This window comes from Pongo abelii, chromosome 6, assembly GCF_028885655.2.
Source record: "Pongo abelii isolate AG06213 chromosome 6, NHGRI_mPonAbe1-v2.0_pri, whole genome shotgun sequence".
Lineage (NCBI taxonomy): Eukaryota > Metazoa > Chordata > Mammalia > Primates > Hominidae > Pongo > Pongo abelii.
In genome coordinates, this window is record NC_071991.2 from 4781707 (window position 1) to 4803119 (window position 21413).

The window sequence follows — 21413 nt, forward strand, 5'->3', positions numbered from 1 at the left end:
CTGTCCTTTCAAGGTTAATCCAAGATCAGAAAAGTCTAATCATTTCTCTGTGGTTTTTGGAATTTCCAAAGAGCACCCAGATTTTAACCCTCAGTCCTCGGGGTTGTCCGGCTGCGGCCGTGCCGCTGTTGAGCCTTAAGCTCATTCCACCTCACATATAAACTTGTTTCTATGCATTTACCTCCTGGGAGACTCCACATTCCTGAAAGAACTGCATGGTTATGTACTCTTACTCGTGTGCACTAAAGTGCACGTGCTGTGTGTGTACTGACCCTCTGCCCTGTGGGAGCCACGTGCTGTGGGGAGAACAGACCAGCAGCAGATGGGACTCCTCCTCCAGGAACCTGCTCCCAGCTAGGCATGGTGGTGCAAGCCTATACTCCTAGCACTTTGGGAGGCTGTGGCAGGAGGATCGCTTGAGGCCAGGAATTTGAGGCTAGCCTGGGCAACATAGTGACACAGTGAGACCACGTCTCTTTTTGAAAAAAAAAGAAAGAAAGAAAGAAAAGAAAACGTATTCCTCCTAAGTCGGGCCTGAGAGTGAGTGTGGGAATTCAAGGAAGGCGGCCTAGATAGAGAAGGGGACCCTGGGGAACAGTCTTAGAGGACGCAAAGTCTACGCAGATAAACCAGCATCTTGTACTTAGTATCAGTCAGGTGGCCAGTGAATAATGACTGCGTGGAATGACTGTGGACAGCATTTGAGATCTGCAGATTAAGCCATTTTGACTTCCCAGAAGCGTTTTCTTAAATCAGCGTAGAGACAGAAGATGGAAGATAACTTGAATTGCTCGTCGCAAGCAAGCTCTGCCCGGGTCAGCCCCAGAGGGTTGCAGAACGCTGTGTCTGTGTCCGCTGTCTTAAAGAGTCCAGTCCATCTTTACGCGATCTTTTTATTTCTGTTTAAGCCACACAGCGTGGTGGGGAGCGGAGGTCATTTCGCAGCCTAATCTCCGATCCTCAGGATCCTCTTCGGGAGCAGCGGGCAGTGGCTTTCTCCTGGGCCAGGCAGGGTTGTCTGGGGAGTGGAATGTCTGCTAGAAATGCAGATCGCTGGGGCCACCGCCGTTTGGCCGTGTGAGTCATCTGGGGGTCCCTTAGCCTCCGCAGAGTAAAGCTGTGGGAGTCACCGCGGGTCCCCATGGTGGGATTGGGAAGCAGTCACCTACCAGATGAGCGTTGCTTCCGCGAAGGGAAAGGGGGGTGATTTTGAAGGAGCTGTGAACACCGAGGGTGCCGTCTTTGCCCGTGCTGCCGTGGGGTGCTCAGGACTGCTGGGCCCCGGGAGCCCCACCCGGCAGGACACACACCTGAGCCCCAGGGAGGGTGGGTGGCCATGGCTGTGCTTGGCCGCCTCTGTGGGGCTCCATCCTAATTCAGTGAGGTCTCTCGCCACCTTCCTCCAGGGTCTTCTTGAGACAGAGGCCGAGACTTCAGCTTCAAAAAGTAACCCTGGCTGGGCGCGGCAGCTCACGCCTGTAATCCCAGCACTTTGGGAGGCCAAGGCAGGTGGATCCCCTGAGCTCAGGAGTTTGAGACCAGCCTGGCCAACATGGTGAAACCCCGTCTCTACTAAAAATACAAAAACTAGCCAGGCCTGGTAGTGGGTACCAGTAATCCCAGCTACTCGGGAGGCCGAGGCAGGAGAATCGCTTGAACCCGGAAGGCGGAGTTTGCAGTGAGCTGAGATCCAGCCACTGCCCTCCAGCCTGGGCGACAGAGCAAGACTCTGTCGAAAAAATTTAAATAAAAAAAAGAAAAGGAAAAAGAAAGCCCGGCTTCGGTCAGACCGTTGTCTGCAATTTTCACCGCGTGTCACCGACTCGGCGTATGGGCTTGAGTATCTCACTTTCTTTTTCCAAATAGGACATGCTTATTTGCCTGATTACAAAAATAGATGCATTCTCCCTATTTAAAAAAATTAGGCCCTATGAACACATAAGAACTTATAAACACTAAAACTGTTACCGTGTTTTAATTCACACACCCCACGCACACCCCCACGTTGTTGTCACTGCGAGAACGGAGGGCCCGGAGCCGAGTACACTCGGCCAGGGTGCGTGATGAGCAGGCTCAGAGCTGTGTCCCTGACCACACTGCTACCCAGCTTGCCACCGCTGTCAGCCGTGGGGCTCAGGAGAACAAGGTTGCGGCATGGACCCAAAAGTGGAGTCACGGTTGCAGCTTTGGTTCCTGGAGGAGGGACGCAGGCCCAGTGGAGAGGGCGTGGTTTGCAGGCACCAGTGCTAGTTCTGTCTGTCGGGGAGGGGATGGACGTTTGTGTTGCTGTCAGGGACCTTGCTGACCCAGCCCCCGCCCCGCCTTCGAGTTTGTGTCTTATTTTCCGAAGCCGCCACACTTGAGACGTCCTTGCTGCGGGTTCATCTGTAACTTGTGTCCCTTCACTGCCTTGTACTGCTCTTAGCACGCTGGCAAAGACGGGGTCTCTACAACAGAGAGGCGCCTATGGCCGCAGCCACCTGTGTTCGTTTTGTGGGTGTCATAAATAAATGCCTTCCATTTTTAATAGAAAGACAGTATTTTAGGTTAAAAAATTTAAGGTTGTCAGAATTCTCTGATTTGGGGATTTTATATGTTAACGACGCTTTCAAAACCATTTCCTGAGGACGGGCGCGGTGGCTCACTCCTGTAATCCCAGCACTTTGGGAGGCCGAGGTAGGAGGATCCTTTGAGGCCAGGAGTTCGAGACTAGCCTGGGCAACATAACAAGACCCTGTCTACAAAAAATCAAAACCATTTGCTGAACAGTCTTATTTCTTGGAGGAGTTTAAGCAAACTGCAGGGCCTCTGGCATTCCAGTTTCAGGCCTTATCTGACGTGACCCACCCTGGGACCATCACCTGACTTCCTGTGCCTGCACAGAGAACTTGCTGGTAGGAGGCAGTGAAGGGCCTCCGAAGTGGTGGGTGGGCATCCCTGCAAGTCATGCTCTGTTGTTCCCCAGCCTTCCCTTGAGACTCTTGGGGGCCTGGGCCCTGCAGGACGTTTTCCCCCTGCCTCAGAGCCAAACCACTTAGCAGAACCAGGCGAGCCAGGTTTAATACTTTATCGGGTTTCCTAAAGACGCGTTGCAGCCTGCAAAATTTGAAAGTACCTGTTAATGAAGTATGTAACAGCTTTTGCCTCCCATTCTTGAGTCTTTCATTTCTTCAAGGACATGGTAGCAACATTTAAAGGACCTTTTGAAAAGAGAGAGGTGGCCAGGCACAGTGGCTCATGCCTGTAATTCCCAGCACTTCGGGAGGCCAAAGCGGGTGGATCACCTGAGGTCAGGAGTTCAAGACCAACCTGGCCAACATGCTAAAACCCCGTCTCTACTAAAAATACAAAAATTAGCCGGGCATGGTGGTGGGCATCTGTAATCCCAGCTACTCGGGAGGCTGAGGCAGGAGAATCGCTTGGACCTGGAGGTGGAGGTTGCAGGATTGCACCACTGCACTCCATCCTGGGCAACAAAGCGAGACTCTGCCTCAAAAAAAAAGAAAAAGAAAAGAAAAGAGAGAAGCCTGCTATAACACCATCCTTATCCAGGGCTGTTTTCATTTCTCCTTCCAGTCCTTGTCTAATAACAAGAATAACTGAAGCAAATTTTCAGTAACCGCTTGCTATGTGCCAGCCGTCCGGTCAGGACTGATGTTCACCGCATGGAGACCTGAGGCCACACGGAGGCCGGGCTGGCCAGAGCGGGGCTCAGATCCAGTGACTTGCCCAGGTGCCCCCAGGGCATCTGAGCAGCCCAGGCTCCAGCCAGGCAGGTCTGACTTCAGCTCCCTTGCCATGAGCCGCTGCACTGTTCCACTTGGTCTGCTGCTGAATTTATCAAGCTGTTGTAAACGTTTCCATATTCCCCCATGCATCAGTATTTAGCGAGGGCTCCTTATGTGTGACACGCCCTGTGTGCATCTGATGACGTTGCTTGGAATCGTTTGTTCAGTCCTCACAAGAACTCTGAATATGCACCGTCATTACCCCAGTTTCGCTGATGAGGGAAACAAGGCCAGTGCATGAAGAGACTGACCAAAGATCCTGGTGCCAACAGTTCTCCATTCATTCATTCATTCATTCACCGCATAGTCCACTGCAGCCTCCGCTGCCCAGGCTCAAGCCATCTTCCCTCCTCAGCCTCCCAAGTAGTTGGGACTATAGGTGTGCGCCACCACACCTGGCTAATTTCTTAAACAATTTTTAGAGACAGGATCTCACTGTGTTGCCCAGGCTGATCTCAAACTCCTAGGCTCAAGCGATCTTCCCGCCTCGGCCTTCCAAAGCACTGGGATTACAGGTGTGAACCACCATGGGATACAGGCATGAGCCACTGCGCCAGCCAATATGCATAGTTTTAAATGGCCATAGTAACACAAGGCTTCAAACAGAAGTCCTCAGGTCTCACTTCGCAGAGGCAGCGGCTTTTAAAGCATCCTGATTAACAGTCTGAGCTGCTATTCACTGAGTTTTCGCCCTGTTGTAGACACACATGGCTTTCTGTTAGAGAAGACAGGGTCTGGCTCTCCTGCTGCCCCTCCTCATCCGGGAGCCGCGGGTCCACGCCGCACGCCCCTTGCGTGTGTGCCTCTTTCCCGTAGCGCAGTTTCTTTATCTTCTTACTCGTCCAGCGTTCTCTGTACCTATTGTGAACTGATCTCTGGATGCTGACACACCTCTAGAACTCCGCTCAGCAGTTGGGTAACACGACATTCCTGTCCTTCAGTTCTCCTGGGAACCATCTCCTGAGAGCCCTGGCTCTCTCCTGCACAGCTCTGGGCTCCTGCACAGCTTCTGTTCTGGGGCTTTTCACCCTCTTCCTGGATTCTTTCAGTTAGGATGTAGTTTTGATTTTGCAACAAAGGTCAAAAATAACAAGCACCAAGTTTGTTTCTTTTTTACGTGACGGTCTTTTTTTTTTTTAAATTTTATTATTTTTTTATTTCAAGCTGGGGTCTTGCTATGTTGCCCAAGCTGGTTTCAAACTCCTGGGCTCAAGCAGTCCTCCAACCTCATCCTCCCAGAGTGCTGGGATTATAGATGTGAGCCACCATGCCCAGCCACACGTGACCATCTTAATGTCAGCTATGACCTGGAGGCACCAGACTTTTTCTATTACGTTGCTTGTTGTCCCGTTATGCAGTGCGCCTTTATGGCCCACCGTGGCTGCTCGGCACCTGCCATCACAGCAGTATCCGGCCATTGGGAAGGGGAGGAGTGAAGAAGGCCCTTGGTTCCTCATATAGACATGACCCATTTGTATCCCATTGACCAGCTCATAGTCTCATGGTTGCAAGAGGGGCGGAGAAACATGGTCTTCAGTTGGGTGGGCGTTTCTCTGTCTCCATGTTTGCTATAGAAGCAGGAGAGAAGGTGCTCTGGGAACGACAGTCTCAGCCACAGTCCAGGAAGCTGCCCAGTGTCCTCATGGGAACTGCATCCTGCAGGTATCGCTCGTGAAAACCGGCCTGGCGTCTTCTGGCCCTTGCTCTTGGGTCTGCTGTGTCTCTCACGGGAGTGGTGGCTGCTCTGAGGTCCCCGAAGCTGCAGGCTGGGTGGGACGGTGGGAGCCGTTCCCTGGTCTTTCCTCCGGCTGACGTCCTCTCTCTGGCTGTCATAACCAGCCCCAAGGGATTGTGGAAGCCACAGGAACCTCCCGGCACGTGCCAACCCTGGACTTCCCCCAGAGCTCCTCTGGGTGGCAGGTGCTGGCCACGCAGGGTCTGCCCTCCAGGTGCCGCGGGTGAAGCTTCACCTGGCGCAGGGAAGGCCATCAGACTTCCAGCTCGTCACCCGTGTCCTCAACCCCTAACCACGGAAGCAATGCCTGTGTTTTAACCTTAGTGACCGCGCAGCCCTGCTCCTAGGAGACACGCGACTCCACAGCAGTTAGGAGACAGCAGATGCATTCCTGGAGCTGCTGAGAAGGAGCAGCCTGTATGGGGTGACTCTAACTCAAGCCGTAGGCCTCCCAGACAGAGCCTCTGAAGCTCCTGTTTTCTTTGTCCTTCCTGGGACAGGTCTCATCCAGCCTATTCCTTTTGACGTTTTCTGAGTCACTTTAAACTGTGCAAGGTTTCCTGTTTCCCCTGGACGTGGCTCTTGTGGCCCTGGCCTTGGTGGGCAGGTGCAGGGCACGCTCCCTCCTTGGGAGGATGAGATGCTCTGTGGCTTCCACCGCTCCCCAGATCATCTGCTTCCTTCGCGCCCCGCAAACTCCTTTGCCTCAGTCCCTGTCTTCCTTGATGGGGAGATTCCCCAAGTGTCTGTTCCTGTGGAAGGGGAGGCGGCCCCCCACCCCTCCCGCTGCCCAAGTGTGTGTGGGCATTGGTGCATGGGGTTCCCTCCCTGGGATTTCATGGGGGGCTCAGGAAGGCTGGGTCTCAGGCTTTTCTCCTGGGCCATTGTCTGTTGACAGCTGGGCTCAGCTCTGGAAGCTTGGGGGGCCGAGAGCCTCCGGTCCTCCTGCAGAATTTCAGGTCACAGGGCTATTTTTGGTGTGAGATGTCACTCTCTGCTGCTTCTGTGTCGGGTGCCCTCGTCCAGGCCTCGGGTTCACCCCCTCCAGAAAGTAAACCCATCCTTCTGCTGGGAGAGACGGGGCGAGGGGACAGCAGTGGACAGGAGCGATCTGTCACATTCATTTTAAAAATCGCCTCTGGAAGCTTTCACGGGTTCTTCCTTCCCTCTCTGGTTATTTCTCTGTGTCTGAAATGATGACAATTGTATTTATATTTATATCATCGAGAATTAAGTGAGCTATTTTTATTTTCCTGACAGCTTTCTGTTTGGCCGGGCAGGTGGTAGGATTCGTGGCCTAAGGAGGGGATGGGAATGAAGGCACGTGACATGCCCCAAGTCACTCGGGCTCAGCACTGGTGGAGCGGTGGCCAGTTCCAGCTCGCTGTGTAGAGAGGGCTCTGTGGTCTGAGGCTGAGCCAGGCAGTGTCATCTCCAACCAAGTCACCAGTTTGGCCCAACTTCCAGGAGCCATCAGCTTCTGGGTGGACCTGGGAAAAACCCAGGGCTGGAGTAGACCCTCAGTGTGGGAGCTTTCAGGCAAGAATTCTCCCCAAAAACAGCTTGCCTGAGATCGACTGCACATACCCTACAACTAACCCTTTCCATTGTTCCAGTCCGTGGTTTTCAGCCATTCGCAGAGTTGCGCAGCCACCAAGTCAGCCTCGGAACATTGTCTTGACTCTAGAAAGAAGTCCCGCAGCCCTTAGTCATTTTCCATCCCCGCTGCCTGTTCCACCCGTCACTCCAGCCCTAAGCAACCACTAAGCTCCTTTCTAAGTCGGGCAAGAATGTTCTGGAGAGATTTCCTCCACAGATGGGCACTTGCTCTTACAGGAACCTCTCTGCCGGGCTGGTGGACGGAGATTTCTACCCTGTGGACACACTTAACCTTAGCAGAATCTCCACCGGTCAAGACCAGCAGTGTGTGTGGCTGGGTTTAAACCACTGTGCAGCACCTTCACGATGCAAAACGTGCCCGTTCAAACTCCAGCTAGAGTCCTGCACCTCCATCAAGATATTACAGGGAGAGATGTAACTGGCAAACTCCGTGAGCACGCTGGGGAAACATCTATTTAAAAATCAAGCCGGGTGCGGCAGCTCACACCTGTAATCCCAGCCTTGAGAGGCTGACGCGGGTGGATCACTTGAGGTCAGGAGTTCAAGACCAGCCCGGCCAACATGATGAAACCCTGTCTCTACTGAAAATACAAAACTTAGCTGGGCGTTGTGGCACGTGCCTGTAATCCCAGCTACTCAGGAGGCTGAGGCAGGAGAATCCCTTGAACCTGGTAGGCGGGGGTTGCAGTGAGCCGAGATCGCACCATTGCACTCCAGCCTGAGCGACAGAGCGAGACTCTTTTTCAAAAAATAAATAAAATAAAATCAAGTAGCATGCTTCATAGCATTTTCTCCTCCTCCTAGTAACGAGGACACCTGCCTCAGGACAATCACTGTTACGGCAGATACTATGAAAATATTTATTGGTAAACTTTAATTGGAAAACTACTATTACAGTAGGAAATTGTCTGTGATCTATAGATGGTATTAGATCCCTAGATCCCTGCCTGTCCTATAAAACATCATTTTGTTTTACTGAAAACTCAATATTTATGTACATATCATCTAGAATCAGTTTTTTTTTTTTTTTTTTTTTTAAGATAGAGTCTTGCTCTGTTGCCCAGGCTGGAGTGCAGTGGCACGTTCTCAGCTCACTGACATGGCCGCCTCCTGAGTTCAACCAATTCTCCTGCCTCAGCCTCCCGAGTAGCCGGGATTACATGTGTGTGCCACCATGCCTGGTTAATTTTTTGTATTTGTAGTACAGAGGGGGATTTTGCCTTTTGGCCAGGGTGGTCTCGAACTCCTGACCTCAGGTGATCCGCCCACATTGGCCACTCAGAGTGCTGGGGTTACAGGCCTGAGCCTCCGTGCCCAGCCTATAATCAGGTTTTTGAACTGGAAAGCACCTTTGAGATGGTGTCTTCTATTCCAACCATTCTGTTTTCTTAGCAAACATCATGGAAGCGCAGAGAGGTTAGATCGAGTGGTTCTAAACCAATTTTCTCTTTTGGTGGCGTTCACCTTTGTCACAAATCCCCACACCTTACGGCTCTCATTCCTGCTACAATTTGCTCTTTGAAGGGGAGAAGTCAAGCCTGGGAAGGCCTTTCCACCCCACTGGAGTTGGGGAGTGATTAGCCCAAGGTCAGACGGGCTCTGGCTGGTACCTGGCTTTCAGGTACCAGTCCAGAGGGGGACCATGCTCCTCTTCTGTGCGTGTGTGCGCATGTGTGTGTGCAAATGTCTTACCAAAAAACACCTCTTCATGTCTTAATATCCAAACCCCGATCTCCAGGATCCCCTTCTTCTTGTGACCTCAGTCATGGGCCAGAAGCCACATCTTCTTTCTACTTGGCCTTGATGGCTGCAGCGTGATCCGATCCCATATTAACACAGGGACTTTCACGACACAGAAAGTCAGAGGTCTCAACTGTGCCCTTCTGACAAATAGGAGAACATGGTTTGTTTCGTTGATTTGCAGTGGTTGAGGGAACTGGAGAAAAGAGACAAATGGCAAGGGCCATAGAAGCTATCTTTAAACATTTGTCGTCATGACTGCCATCGTGTCCAGCGCTGGTGGAATGGGTAGGTGTGTGTGCGTGGGTGTGTGTGCGTGCATGCATGCATGTGTGCGTTCATGTGCATGTGTGTGCATACATCCGCGCGTGTGCGTGCATGCGTGTGTGTGTGTGTGCATGTGTTGATACAGACATGGACACTGTGTTCATTCAGCACCGTCGTTCACAGCTGGAGTTCACCTTAGGTCCCCTGCCTGGACCCTCAGCCAGATGCTGGCCCCAAACCTCTCTCCTTGCTTCCCTAGGTCAGGGACACCAGGCCCATCCTCAGACACGAGCTTGGGTGGATGTCGGCTCTGGGACCCACAAAAGCTAACAGCCCCCAGGACTGAAGAGCCCTTGGGCTTCATAGAGCATCTTAGAAAATGGATGATGCAAGGCCGGGTGTGGTGGCTCACGCCTGTAATCCCAGCACTTTAGGAGGCCAGGGCAGGAGGATCACTTGAGGTCGGGAGTTCCAGACCAGCCTGACCAACATGGAGAAACCCTGTCTCTACTAAAAATACAAAATTAGCCGGGCGTGTTAGCACATGCCTGTAGTTCCAGCTACTCAGGAGGCTGAGGCAGGAGAATCGCTTGAATCCAGGAGGCTGAGGTTGCGGTGAGCCAAGATTGCACCATTGCACTCCAGCCTGGGCAATAAGAGCCAAACTCTGCCTCAAAAAGAGAGAGAAAAAAAATGGGTGATGTGGCCCAGCACGGTGGCTCATGCCTATAATCCCAGCACTTTGGGAAGCCTAGATGGTTGGGTCACCTGAGGTCAGGAGTTCGAGACCAGTCTGGCCAACATGGTGAAACCCCATCTCTACTAAAAATAGAAAAATTAGCCGGGCGTGGTGGCGCGTGCCTGTAATCCTAGCTACTCAGGAGGCTGAGATAGGAGAATTGCTTGAACCCAGGAGGTGGAGGTTGCAGTGAGCTAAGATTGCGCCATTGTATTCCAGCCCAGATGACAGAGCAAGACTCTGTCTCAAAAAAAAAAAAAAAAAAAAAGAAAAAAGAAGAAAGAAAATGGGTAATGGAGCTTTCTAGTCAAAATACTGATGCAGGAAATCTCCACTGGGCTGGACTGAAGAAAGTGTAAAGGACATCAGACGTTCCTCGCAATGTGACTTAAGAGGACAAAATTGTGGAGTATTTTCAAATAGCCTTGGGCTGCCCTTCTGAACCTTGGGGGTGACCGACCACCCACCCTTATCCCCCAAGATTCACTCGCTGGGCCGTGCCTCCCAGACAGCTTCTCATCCTGGAAACAGTCTCAGAGTCCCTTTTGTGTTTGGAAATAGAAACCTGGTGCCCACAGGCCTGACAGTGCCTGGCGCTGAACGATGCGGCCCGGCCTCCTTGGGGAGGCCCACCCTCCTCTGACCAGTGTCTCGGGGAGAATCAGGACTGGCCCAGTTGAGCCAGCTTAAGTGCCTGATTTTCTCTCTTCCATGTGGACAGCCTGGCTAGCAGAGCTATGGGAGGAGCCGCACATTTGTAATGCTGAGTCACTTCCTTTGAAGCGGGTCCCTGGGAAGAAGACGCAAGAGGACCCCCTGCTGACAGCCAGGCACCCTTCGTCACCCTCTGACCTGCTCCTCAGTCCTGTCTTTCAAAAATGCTTTGACGAAGAGCAAAGAGACTTTCATATGAAAGAGGGATGTTTGCACATGTCCATGCAGGATTTTAGGTAGATTTACTATTTAAACATTGCCGCATGTTTAAAAACACAGTCAGGCATAGACCCAGCAGCCTGGTGCTTCATGCAGGTTCCACTACAAGAGACCTTAGCATCTCTCAAGTATTGAATCACTTTGCCTGTCCTGAATACCTTCTGTACTCTGAAAAGCGCATTATCACCGGTGGCTTATGTACATTCTTTCTTACCCCACCTCCCACAATTTTAAACAAGAGCCTTTGCCAAACAGCTGCGCTGGCAGCCAGCGTTGCTTATCTCCGTGTGGGCAGGCTGCTGCTTTACATTGTTTCTGTTTTTGTTTTTGTTTTGTTTTGTTTTTAACTGAGTCCTGCAGTTAGCAACTTGATAGTTGCTGCCTCATCAGTTTAGAAATTGAAAGGTGAGCTGGATAAGTAATGCTCGGCTTTGTAAAAGGTGGCAGTTTCTTCAAGCCAGATGAACCTTGGATACTGTTCACAGCACACTGGTGTTGACTCTGACGCTTGTGGCTGGCTTTGTTTGCACTTGGTCGTCTCCAGTAGAAAAACCGAGGCTCACGGTTTTAAGCCCAGAACTGATGGTGAAGCCAGTCCATTAAGCTCTGGGTGGATAATGCACGCTTTCTGCGACTCCCGCCTGCCCGAGCAGGGGTGGAATTGCTCCTTCTGTCACATCTTCTAGGCAGTGGCAGGGAATCATCTTGAAAATGTCTGCATAGGTGGCTGCCGTGCTATTTCAGTCTTCCAGTGTGTCCTTTGAGAGGTGGTAGATCCCACCTGGGTGCCACAGCAGTTGCCCTAGCAGACAGGAAGTAGCCGTGTCTGTCTGGAGCCTGCGTGGGAGATGGCATCAGCGGCACTTGTCTGGGGATATTTATATCTCTTCTGTTCTCATGCACAGTAGAAAGACAACTGACGGCTGGGCACAGTGGCTCTCGCCTGTAATCCCAGCATTTTGGGAGGCCGAGGCAGGTGGATCACCTGAGGTCAGGAGTTTGAGACCAGCCTGGCCAACGTGGTGAAACCCCGTCTCTACTAAAAATGCAAAAAATTGGCGAGGCGCGGTGGCTCACGCCTGTAATCCCAGCACTTTGGGAGGTCGAGGCGGGCGGATTATGATGTCAGGAGATCGAGACCATCCTGGCTAACACGGTGAAACCCCGTCTCTACTAAAAATACAAAAAATTAGCCAGGCGTGGTGGCGGGAGCCTGTAGTCCCAGCTACTCGGGAGGCTGAGGCAGGAGAATGGTGTGAACCCAGGAGGCGGAGCTTGCAGTGAGCCGAGATCGCGCCACTGCACTCCAGCCTGGGCGACAGAGTGAGACCCCCTCTCAAAAAAAAAAATAAATTAGCTGGGCATGGTGGTGGGCGCTCGTAATCCCAGCTACTCAGGAGGCTGAGACAGGAGAATTGCTTGAACCCAGGAGGCTGAGGTTGTGGTGAGCTGAGATCGCGCCATTGCACTGCAGCCTGGGTGACAGAGCGAGACTCCCTCTCAAAAAATAAAATAAAATAAAAAAATAGAAAGACAAGTGACTTCCAAATAAGCCAAAGTCTCAGTTCCTAAGTGTCCTGATAAAAGCATCGAAACTGCTCCCTGGGGCCCAGGTTTGAGAGTTACGGTCCGGTTACTTAGACACACGGACACGCACCTTCCCTGGGTGTTGGCGTCTTCTTGAGTCTCCTCCTGCGCCTCACACCCGCTCCTCCTCCCGTTGCAGGTGTACCTTCCGTTTTCCCAGCACGGCCATCAAGATCCAGTTCACGTCGCTCTACCACAAAGAAGAGGCCCCAGCCTCCCCGCTCCGGCCGCTGTACCCACAGATCTCCCCTCTGAAGATCCACATCCCGGAGCCGGACCTCCGGAGCATGGTCAGCCCCGTCCCCTCCCCGACTGGCACCATCAGGTGAGCAGCCCCCCAGCCTGCCCTTGGGCCCCCAGGAGAGAGGGAGATGATGCGAGTGTGCCTGTCGTATGCAGCACCGGGCTCCAAATCTCTCTGGAAAACTGCACATGGCATGGAAATACAGAAAGTGTTGTACGTCCATCCGGGACCTGGCTGAAATCTCTGTGAATTCTCTTACAAAGGGAAGAATCACTACCTGATCATCACTTTTCCCACTGGAAGTTTTACATATTAGGGCTTGTTAAAGCAAGCACAGGTTTTGTGTTGTTTTTTTGTTTGTTTTTTTAAAGGACGTTGAAGATGGTTTTTTTGTTTGTTTGTTTTGAGACGGAGTTTTGCTCTTGTTGCCCAGGCTGGAGTGCAGTGGCGCGATCTCGGCTCACTGCAACCTCCACCTCCCGGGTTAAAGCGATTCTCCTGCCTCAGCCTCCCGAGTAGCTGGGATGACAGGCACCTGCTACCACGCCTGGCTAATTTTTTGTATTTTTAGTAGAGACAGGGTTTCACAATGTTGGCCATGCTGGTCTCGAACTCCCAACCTCAAATGATCCACCCACCTAGGCCTCCCAAAGTGCTGGGACTATAGGCGTGAGCCACCATGCCCGGCTGAAAATGTTTTAAAGTAATATTTGTCCACCAGGATTTGGTGAACTTTGTTTCTTTAAGCTTCATTTGTGAAAATTCTCTATGACCTTTTAGAAATTAATCTAGATTTGAAGAAAGTCCTCAAACTTCCTCATCTCTGGCATGTTATACAATGATAAGCCCCTGAGTAGGGGTTGCAGGGTGAAAAGTATAAACAGAGTTCTGTGTAGGGAGTGCCGGTGAGCCCTGGACTGAGTCACACACGAACCTCAGGCGACAGCCTGGATGCATGGCACACAGCCCTGGCCCTGGTCCTGTCATACAGGGATGCAAAAACAGTTGTGTACTTGAGGCTGGAGGGTTCATACATTCTTTAATGATTTACCTCTTCATTGCGGACATTTCTAAACGTGGCTGGCTTTTCTCTCCCCGCTGCACGTCTGTGGCCCTGAAGATGCGTGACCGCGCATGGTTTGGTGCCAGAGCTGTGGGTCCTCCGCAGCACCAGCAGTTTCTGCGTTGCTCGTGCGTCACCAGCAAAGGTCACCCCAGTGGAAAAAGCAGATCACATCTTAGGGCTGTTGTGAACATGGTGTTGACCTCACATATACCCTGAAAGGGGCTCAGGGCCCTCGGGGACATCTGTGAAGCACATTCTGGGCATGCTGGTCTGTTGGAGTGAGCGCCGTGGCAATCCCGGGCCGGTCACATCAGTCCCTCCCTGTTGATCTGCGCACTCTGCTGAACCCCGGCTGCACCTTGGCTTGCTTTTTTCTGTTTTTCCTCTTGCAGCTGTAGGAGAAGAAAGGGCTTTTGTTTGTTTTTCAGAGACAGCGTTTCACTCTGTCGTCCAGGCTAGAGTGCAGTGGCGCAATCATAGCTTGCTGCAGCCTCCCAACTCCTGGGCTCAATCGGTCTCCCCACCTCAGCCTCCCAAGTTGCTGGGACCACAGGCATGCACCACCACACCCAGTTAATTTTCTTATCTTTTGTAGAGACAGGGTCTTGCTATGTTGCCCAGGCTGGTCTGGAACCCCTGGGCTCAAGAGATCCTCCCTCATCCACCTCCCAAAGTTCTGGGGTTACAGGTGTGAGCCAACACACCCAGCCCATACGTGGCCTCCACCTTTTCAGGGTCCACAGTTAGAATTACACACTGGCTTCTCTTGGAACGCAGCCATCAGGGGCACGGCTCCTCTACCCTGCTTTGCCGACAAGTTACCAGTGGCCTCCTACAAGTTACAAGGTGGGAATCATCTCCATTTGAGTTGCCTGGAGTCGGCCTCCTTTTTTGGGAGTGTCTCTCGTGGAGAGAGACGTTCAGGGACAGTGCTGCTGCGGAAAGGCGAGGCCCCGGGCTCAGGCCGGGCATGGTCACCTGTGTGACTCTGTGCGGTCACTTCAGCCCCCCCACCTTCCCGGGCCCGGTTCTCGCCTGTGGAGCCAGTGCTGTGACGTCATGACTCTCTGGGATGATGATGATGATGATGATGGTGAATCCTAAGTGACTGAAAGCCTGGTGTGTGCTCACCTGGCCCTGTGCTGAGCAGTGCACATGCAGTATTGTATTTAGTCCATAGAGCTTTATGAGAGAATGTTCCAGAAGTAGATAGTGATGATGGTTATTCAATTTTGTGAATATCCTAAAATTCACTTTAAAGAGTGAACCGGCCGGGCGTGGTGGCTCACACCGGTAATCCCAGCACTATGGGAGGCCAAGGTGGGCGGATCCCTTGAAGCCAGGAGTTCAAGATCAGCCTGGGCAACATGGTGAAACCCCGCCTCTACTAAAAATACAAAAATCAGCCAGGCATGGTGCCACATGCCTGTAATCCCAGCTACTCGGGAGGCTGAGGCAGGAGACTGGCTTGAACCCAGGAGGTGAAGGTTGCCGTGAGCTGAGATCACGCGACTGCGCTCCAGCCTGGGTGATAGAGCGAGACTCCATTTCTAAGTAAATAAATAAATGGTGAATTGTATGTTATGGGAATTGCATCTGAAGAAAGCAGTTGAGCACCGTATATGTACTTAAGTCTTCACCTAGTACCACCTTAAAGGCGCTGTAGAAACAGTGGCCAAGACCAGCTCACGTGCTAGTGGGAGCTCACACCAGAAGAGGCTGGTCCTGCTGCTTTTGGGGTGGGCAGCAAAGGCCTCAGGTCCAGAGAGAAGCAGACCAGGGAGCGATCCGGGGTTCCTGGGGAAGGGCTAGGCCAGCGCCCCCTGCCTTAGCCTGGCGGTGGGTTATTAATCAGCAGGTTGTAATCCAGCTAAACAGAAACTTTTTTTTTTTTTTTGAGATGGAGTCTTGCTTTCCTCTGTCGCCCAGGCTGGAGTGCAGTGGCGTGATCTCGGCTCACTGCAGCCTCCACCTCCCTGGTTCAAGCAATTCCCCTGTCTCAGCCTCGAGAGTAGGTGGGATTATAGGCACATGCCACCACGCCCGGCTAATTTTTGTGTATTTTTGGTAGAGATGGGGTTTCACCGTATTGAAAGAAAGAAAAATGTTTTGGTTTGCTCCGGGAGGGGGCTTAAAAAAATAAAACTTTCCCAGCGTTAATCCAAATTTGCATAGTAAAGTCGCTTTTGTATTACAAGAGAGGTCATGGTTTGCGAAGGAGTGGATACCTGTGTTTTAAATTACGGCAGGGAAAATACTGTTTATTTTTATCTTAGCTTCAGGGGGTACACGTGCATGTTTGTGACATGGGTATATTACATACTTGTGGGGATTGCGCTTCTAGGGTTCCCATTACCCAAAGGGTGAACCGTGTACCCCGTAGGTCATCTTTCATCCCTCGCCCTCTCCCGCCTCCCCGCTTTGGAGTCCCAGTTTCTTGTTGTTTCGATCTTCCTGTTCCTGGGTACCCACTGTTCAGCCACTTAACAGCCTGCTCTTGTAAGCAAGAGCAGGCGCTGTGCGGTATTGTTTCTGAGTTAGTTCACTTGGGACAAGGGCCTCCAGCTCCATCGCGTTGCTGCCCAGGCTAAGATTTCATTCTTTTTTATAGCTGGGAGTAAAGAAATTTTGTACAGAGCACCTGAAGCTCTTGCGGCTGGAGCTGTTCTGAGAAGCTGGGTGGCGGCCTCCTGTGACCGCGAGTCCCCGTCAGGGGGTGCGAGCAGCTCCCTGGGCCTGCACCCGCCCTGCTCTTGCTGCGGGAGCCGGGAAGGTGGGGGGCCACCCCGTTCCCCTCCTTCCGCCCAGTCCTGTTCTTTGAAACCGCCCTGTGCAAAGACCGGATTCTTGTTAGGGAGAATTCTGTGCGGAGAAAGTAGTAAGTTAGGGACTGGCTGTCTGGCTTTTTGGCCTTCCATTGTTACAATAAAAGCCTCTCTGTTTACATCCGTTTATCTTAGCACCGTGGAATTCAATTGAGTGTTTAGAAACCTCAGAGGCCCTTGAGGTTTTGCCTGCCAAGATACTTTTCAGTTTGAGTTTCTGCTGTAGGGTGGAGCCGGCGTGTTTACAAACACTCCCTGCCCTTCCCTGCCACCTCCCCACTCTCCTGCTCTCTGGCTGCGCTCCCTAACAGATCGGGAGGTGGGAGCGGGGCCAGGCCAGAAGAGCTGGCTGCCTGCAAGGCTGTCCCCTCCCGGTGCCGCCCCGCCCCGCCCCCGCGGTGCCTGCCTTCCTAATTTGGTGTGCTTTCGCCTCGCCGGTCCTCATTGGCCGTGGAGTGGCTGCCTCGGTGTAGGCCGGGCTCGCCCAGAGCCCCTCATTCCCAGGAGTCGGGAGTGGCTTGGGAGCGGCTTTTTCCTGGGGGAGCCTCCCTGATCAGCTGCCCCTGCCCCCGCCCCACCCTCCGTCCTTCCTTTCCGTTTCTCCTGCTTTGCTCTCGCAGGCACTCGCTCCTTTTCCCAGGGTGGGTGGGTATGGGTGTGGGTGTGTGGTTTTGTGTGTGTGTGTGTGTGTGTTTTTCTGATTTATTTTTTTCTGCCCTGAAGTACTCCACCCAGAAAATGAATGAACTCTCTTTGAAATAAATTCTATCTTTAGCAGCAGTTTGACCTTTTCTTTCCTTTTTGCAAAGAAGGGTTTTTACAGGCCAGGCGCGCGGTGGCTCAGGCCTGTAATCCCAGCACTTTGGGAGGCCGAGGCAGGCGGATCACCTGAGGTCAGGAGTTCGAGACCAGCCTGGTCAACATGGTGAAACCCCGTCTCTACTAAAAATACAAAAATGAGCCAGGCGTGTAATCCAAGCTACTCGGGAGGGTGAGGCAGGAGAATTGCTTGAACCTAGGAGGCAGAGGTTGCAGTGAACCAAGATCGCACCACTGCGCTCCCGACTGGGCGACAGAGCGAGACTCCATCTCAAAAAAAAAAAAAAGTGTTTTTAGGAAGGAATTAAAGTATTTAATGAAAGAATTAAAGTAGTTAATCATTTTCTAGGTTCCACCAAACAGACACCAGTCTAAAAAGTGTTCCTTAGAGGTAGAGTTTTAAGAAAACTGCTGAAATTCAGTGAAAGGGCATTGCACAGAGAGTGACCATTTTTGCTTATGAGGGCAAGACTTCAGGAGCTGTTTCTCTTAAGGCTTTTCCTGATTTCTCCAACTTGGAGATCAAAAATGAAAGTAACTCTTACAATTCAGCGAAGGTCAGCAGTATGTAAATATACAGTAAAAATGCAGCAACTGACTTCAAAATCTTTCCCTTTTAATCATGATTTTTAAACACAGTTCTGCCTTACTGCTCAGATAACATTCAGTCCTAACTTGATTTATGTTGTTTTGTAAAGTTAGAGGTCTTCTGAGTTTGGAGGTTATTGGATCTACGTTAGAAATACTCTCCTTTTTATGACAAACTTTGGTTCCTTCCTGCAGGGTGATTCATCTGTTTCAAAGTTTCTGGTTGGCTGGGCGTGGTGGCTCACACCTGGAATCCCAGCACTTTGGGAAGCTGAGGCAGGAGGATTGCTTGAGGCCAGGAGTTCCAGACAAGCCTGGGCAACATAGTGAGACCCCATCTCTACAAAAAAAAATTTTTTTTAATTAGCCAGGTGCAATGGCTCATGTCTTTAGATCCAGCTACTCGGGAGGCTGAGGCAGGAGGATTGCTTGAGCTCAGCAGTTGGAGGCTGCAGCGAGCTAAGATGTCACCACTGCACTCCAACCTGGGCAACAGAGCAAGACCTTGTCTCAAAAAAATAATAATTAAAAAACACAAGTTTGTGGCTGCAGCCTTCCCGGTGTTTTCAGCAGGGCTGCAGGAGGATTGTGGTGCGAATGTGTGAGTCACCCCTAGCGGGAATCCTGCCTGGGTGATCTGGGCTGGCTGCGCCAGTATTTGCAAATCCAATGAGGGTCCCTCTTCCCTTGTCTCCCTGTCCCTGTCCCTGTAGGCCTTGCTGCCCCTCCCCACCCCACCCCACCCTACCCTCTTATGTCTTTTCCCAGCGGAGAACTCTGGGGAAGTAACTATTGCTTCCTCCACATGGGAAGGTTGGGACTTTCTGTCTTCCTTTAATTTTTCCCTCCTGCCTAGATCCCTTTGAGGGGCGACTTTGGTGCTAAAGTGTTGGGAGTTCGGAATGAAGCTGGGTAGGGAAGTCCTTGTGTTTGTCCGAATCTGTTGAAAGGACGTCCCCACCCCCGCCTTTCCTGTAATCTCAGGGAGGGTCCTAGCGCCCGACTTCTCAGGTCGACCTCAGGTGACAAGCGGCTTGTGTGGAGTAGGCCTGTTGCACTGCTTCTGTGCAGGCACATGACGCATGAGGACAGCCCTTCCCGGGTTCCACGAGCCTCAGGGGAAGCAGGAGGCGCCTACAGACACGGAGCTGACCCCGGAACCTGCCTAGCTGCGGGGCCGCCTCTCCGCTCAAGCACCCACTCAGCTCTATGAGGTCTATGCCTCACATGAGAGCAACTCCTGTTCAGGCCACCATGCTGGTTATTCTCACCAGGGCAAAATGCACTTCAGAAACAAGTTAATTTTATTTTTTAAATTATTATTTTTAATGGTGGTTCCAATTTGGGTTTGGGGGGTTGATTTTGGTTTTGTTTGTTTGTTTGAGACAGGGTCTCACTCTGTTGCCCAGGCTAGAGTGCAGTGGTACAGTCACAGCTCACTGCAACCTCAACCTCCCGGGCTCAAGCGATCCTCCCAGTTCAGCCTCCTGAGTAGCTAGGACTACAGGCACCCACCACCACACACACCCAGCTCATTTTTTATTTTTGTTGAGATGTTGTCTTGCCTAGGCTGGTCCTGAACTCCTGGCCTCAAGCAGTCTTCCCATCTTGACCTCCCAAAGTGCCAAGATTACAGGCGTGGGCCTGTTTTTTGTTGTTGTTGTTGTCTTTGTTGTTTTTGTTTTGTTTTGAAGCAGGGTCTTGTTCTGACACCCAGGCTGGAGTGCAGTGGTGCGGTCACGGCTCGCTGCAGCCTCGACCTCCTGGACTCAAGCGATCCTCCCACCTGAGCCGTGACTACAGGAGTGAGCCACTAGTTAATTTTTAAAAATAGCTGCCCAGCATTTTACAATGTCTGATTTATCTTAAAGGAACACATTCTTTAAGATCATTCTAAGAAATTCGCCTCTGAAAATTTTCTTTCCCTATTTATTTTTCCTTTGTCAGATTACGAAGAGACTATCTATCTATCTATATGCATCTTACAAAATGCAAACATTTCAGAAAGTGAAAATCCCCCCACAAGACACTCCCCAGAGCTGAGCCCTTCTCCCTTCTGTGTCTCTGAGTCGTATTCGTACGTGACTGTCTCTTGGTTTTTCCGTTTTAGATATTACACATGAGCTTCCTATATGGAAATTAAGGATTTAGCTTCCCCCCTCCTCATCCCAGTAAAGTTACATCATCATGTTTGGTTTACCTTGCATTAGTGTTTTCTGTATTAGAACTGTGTAGTGATTGTAACGCTTAGCCATTTCCTTCCTCGTACTTTTGGCTTATTTCCGCCACACTCCCCCCGCTCTTGGAGTTAAGAATGGCCTCTTCTCCCTTTACTGTGAAGGCCTTCCTCTGGGGCCCCTCTGACCACAGGATCATCTTCTCCACCATCCCGGGAATCCCCTCAGGAGGTGGTGGTGGAAAGAGGGCTGTTTCCTGATTCCCACGTCTTCCTCTTTCCTGATTTGTTCCTTTGTTTTACTAGAGTCCATCCCCCAGTCGCTTTCTGGGAAAGGGCACAGGAGACAGACTTTTCATTTATTTACTAATTTAAGAGACAAGGTCTCACTTTGTTGCCCAGGCTGGTACTTCTGGGCTCAAGCGAGCCTCCTGCCTCAGCCTCCCGAGTAGTAGGGACTACAGGTGTGCACCACCATGCCCGGCTAATTTTTGTATTTTTTGTAGAGGTGGGGTCTCCCCATGTTGCCCAGGCTGGTCTTGAACTCCTGTGCTCAAGTTATCTGCCCACCTCAGCCTCCCAGAGCGCTGGGATTACAGGTGTGAGCCACCTCGCCTGGACCGCCAGGTTCCTGTCCACACTTCTGGGACTGGCTATGCCTGGCGGGCCTCCTAGCTGAGTCTGTCATGCCTCTCCTTTCCTTTCTCTCTCTACTTCCTGAGAGATTTTCTCCAGTCTCTCCTTCCACCCTTTCTTGGATTTGTATTTCTCCTCTTTTGAATTCTTATTTTTTAATTTGAAGAGCATGTTCTTGCTCTGCAGGTGTGCTTTGCATGCCGTTCTTACTGTCTTACAGAGACGGCATCGTTACCTCCCTAGGGACGGGAACCAGTCTCGTCTCCTCCCGGGCTCCCGTGGCTTCCCTGGGTCCCTCTTCTCTTCTGTTTTGCACCATGTCCCACCTGGTAGAAGCTTCCTCAAACCACAGATGTGCCTTGGCCAGCTGTTGTGTTTAACAGCGAGGTCCTAAAAACCCTCTTAGAGCGGCTGGTGTTGGAGCAGGGGCTGGGGCAGGGACCCCAAGCGTCCTCCTCTGCAGGGAGGTTCCCCCAGGAGGCTTCAGGTGCCGCCTTAGGACACAAAGGACATCACAGACCCCCAGCAGCCTTCTCGCCCCTCCACTGCTCACAAGGCTCTGTCCCAGCTCCTTCCTCCAGCCCCTCCAAGCGGGTCCCATCTGTGTCTCTAGGGCTTCAGGAGGGATCAGGTCTCTTCTGACAGAGCAC

At 51.7% G+C, this 21413-nt stretch overlaps 1 protein-coding gene across 2 annotated transcripts in view; it reads left to right on the forward strand.

Annotated features, from left to right (window-relative positions):
* The window catches only part of FOXK1 (forkhead box K1), an 88302-nt gene that overhangs the window by 53860 nt on the left and 13029 nt on the right, over positions 1-21413 (forward strand). For both annotated transcript variants that reach the window (XM_054545665.2, XM_024241279.3), the window contains one exon: positions 12549-12734. In XM_054545665.2, the coding sequence (XP_054401640.1) occupies positions 12549-12734 (186 nt within the window). The remainder of the gene's footprint in view (positions 1-12548; positions 12735-21413) is intronic.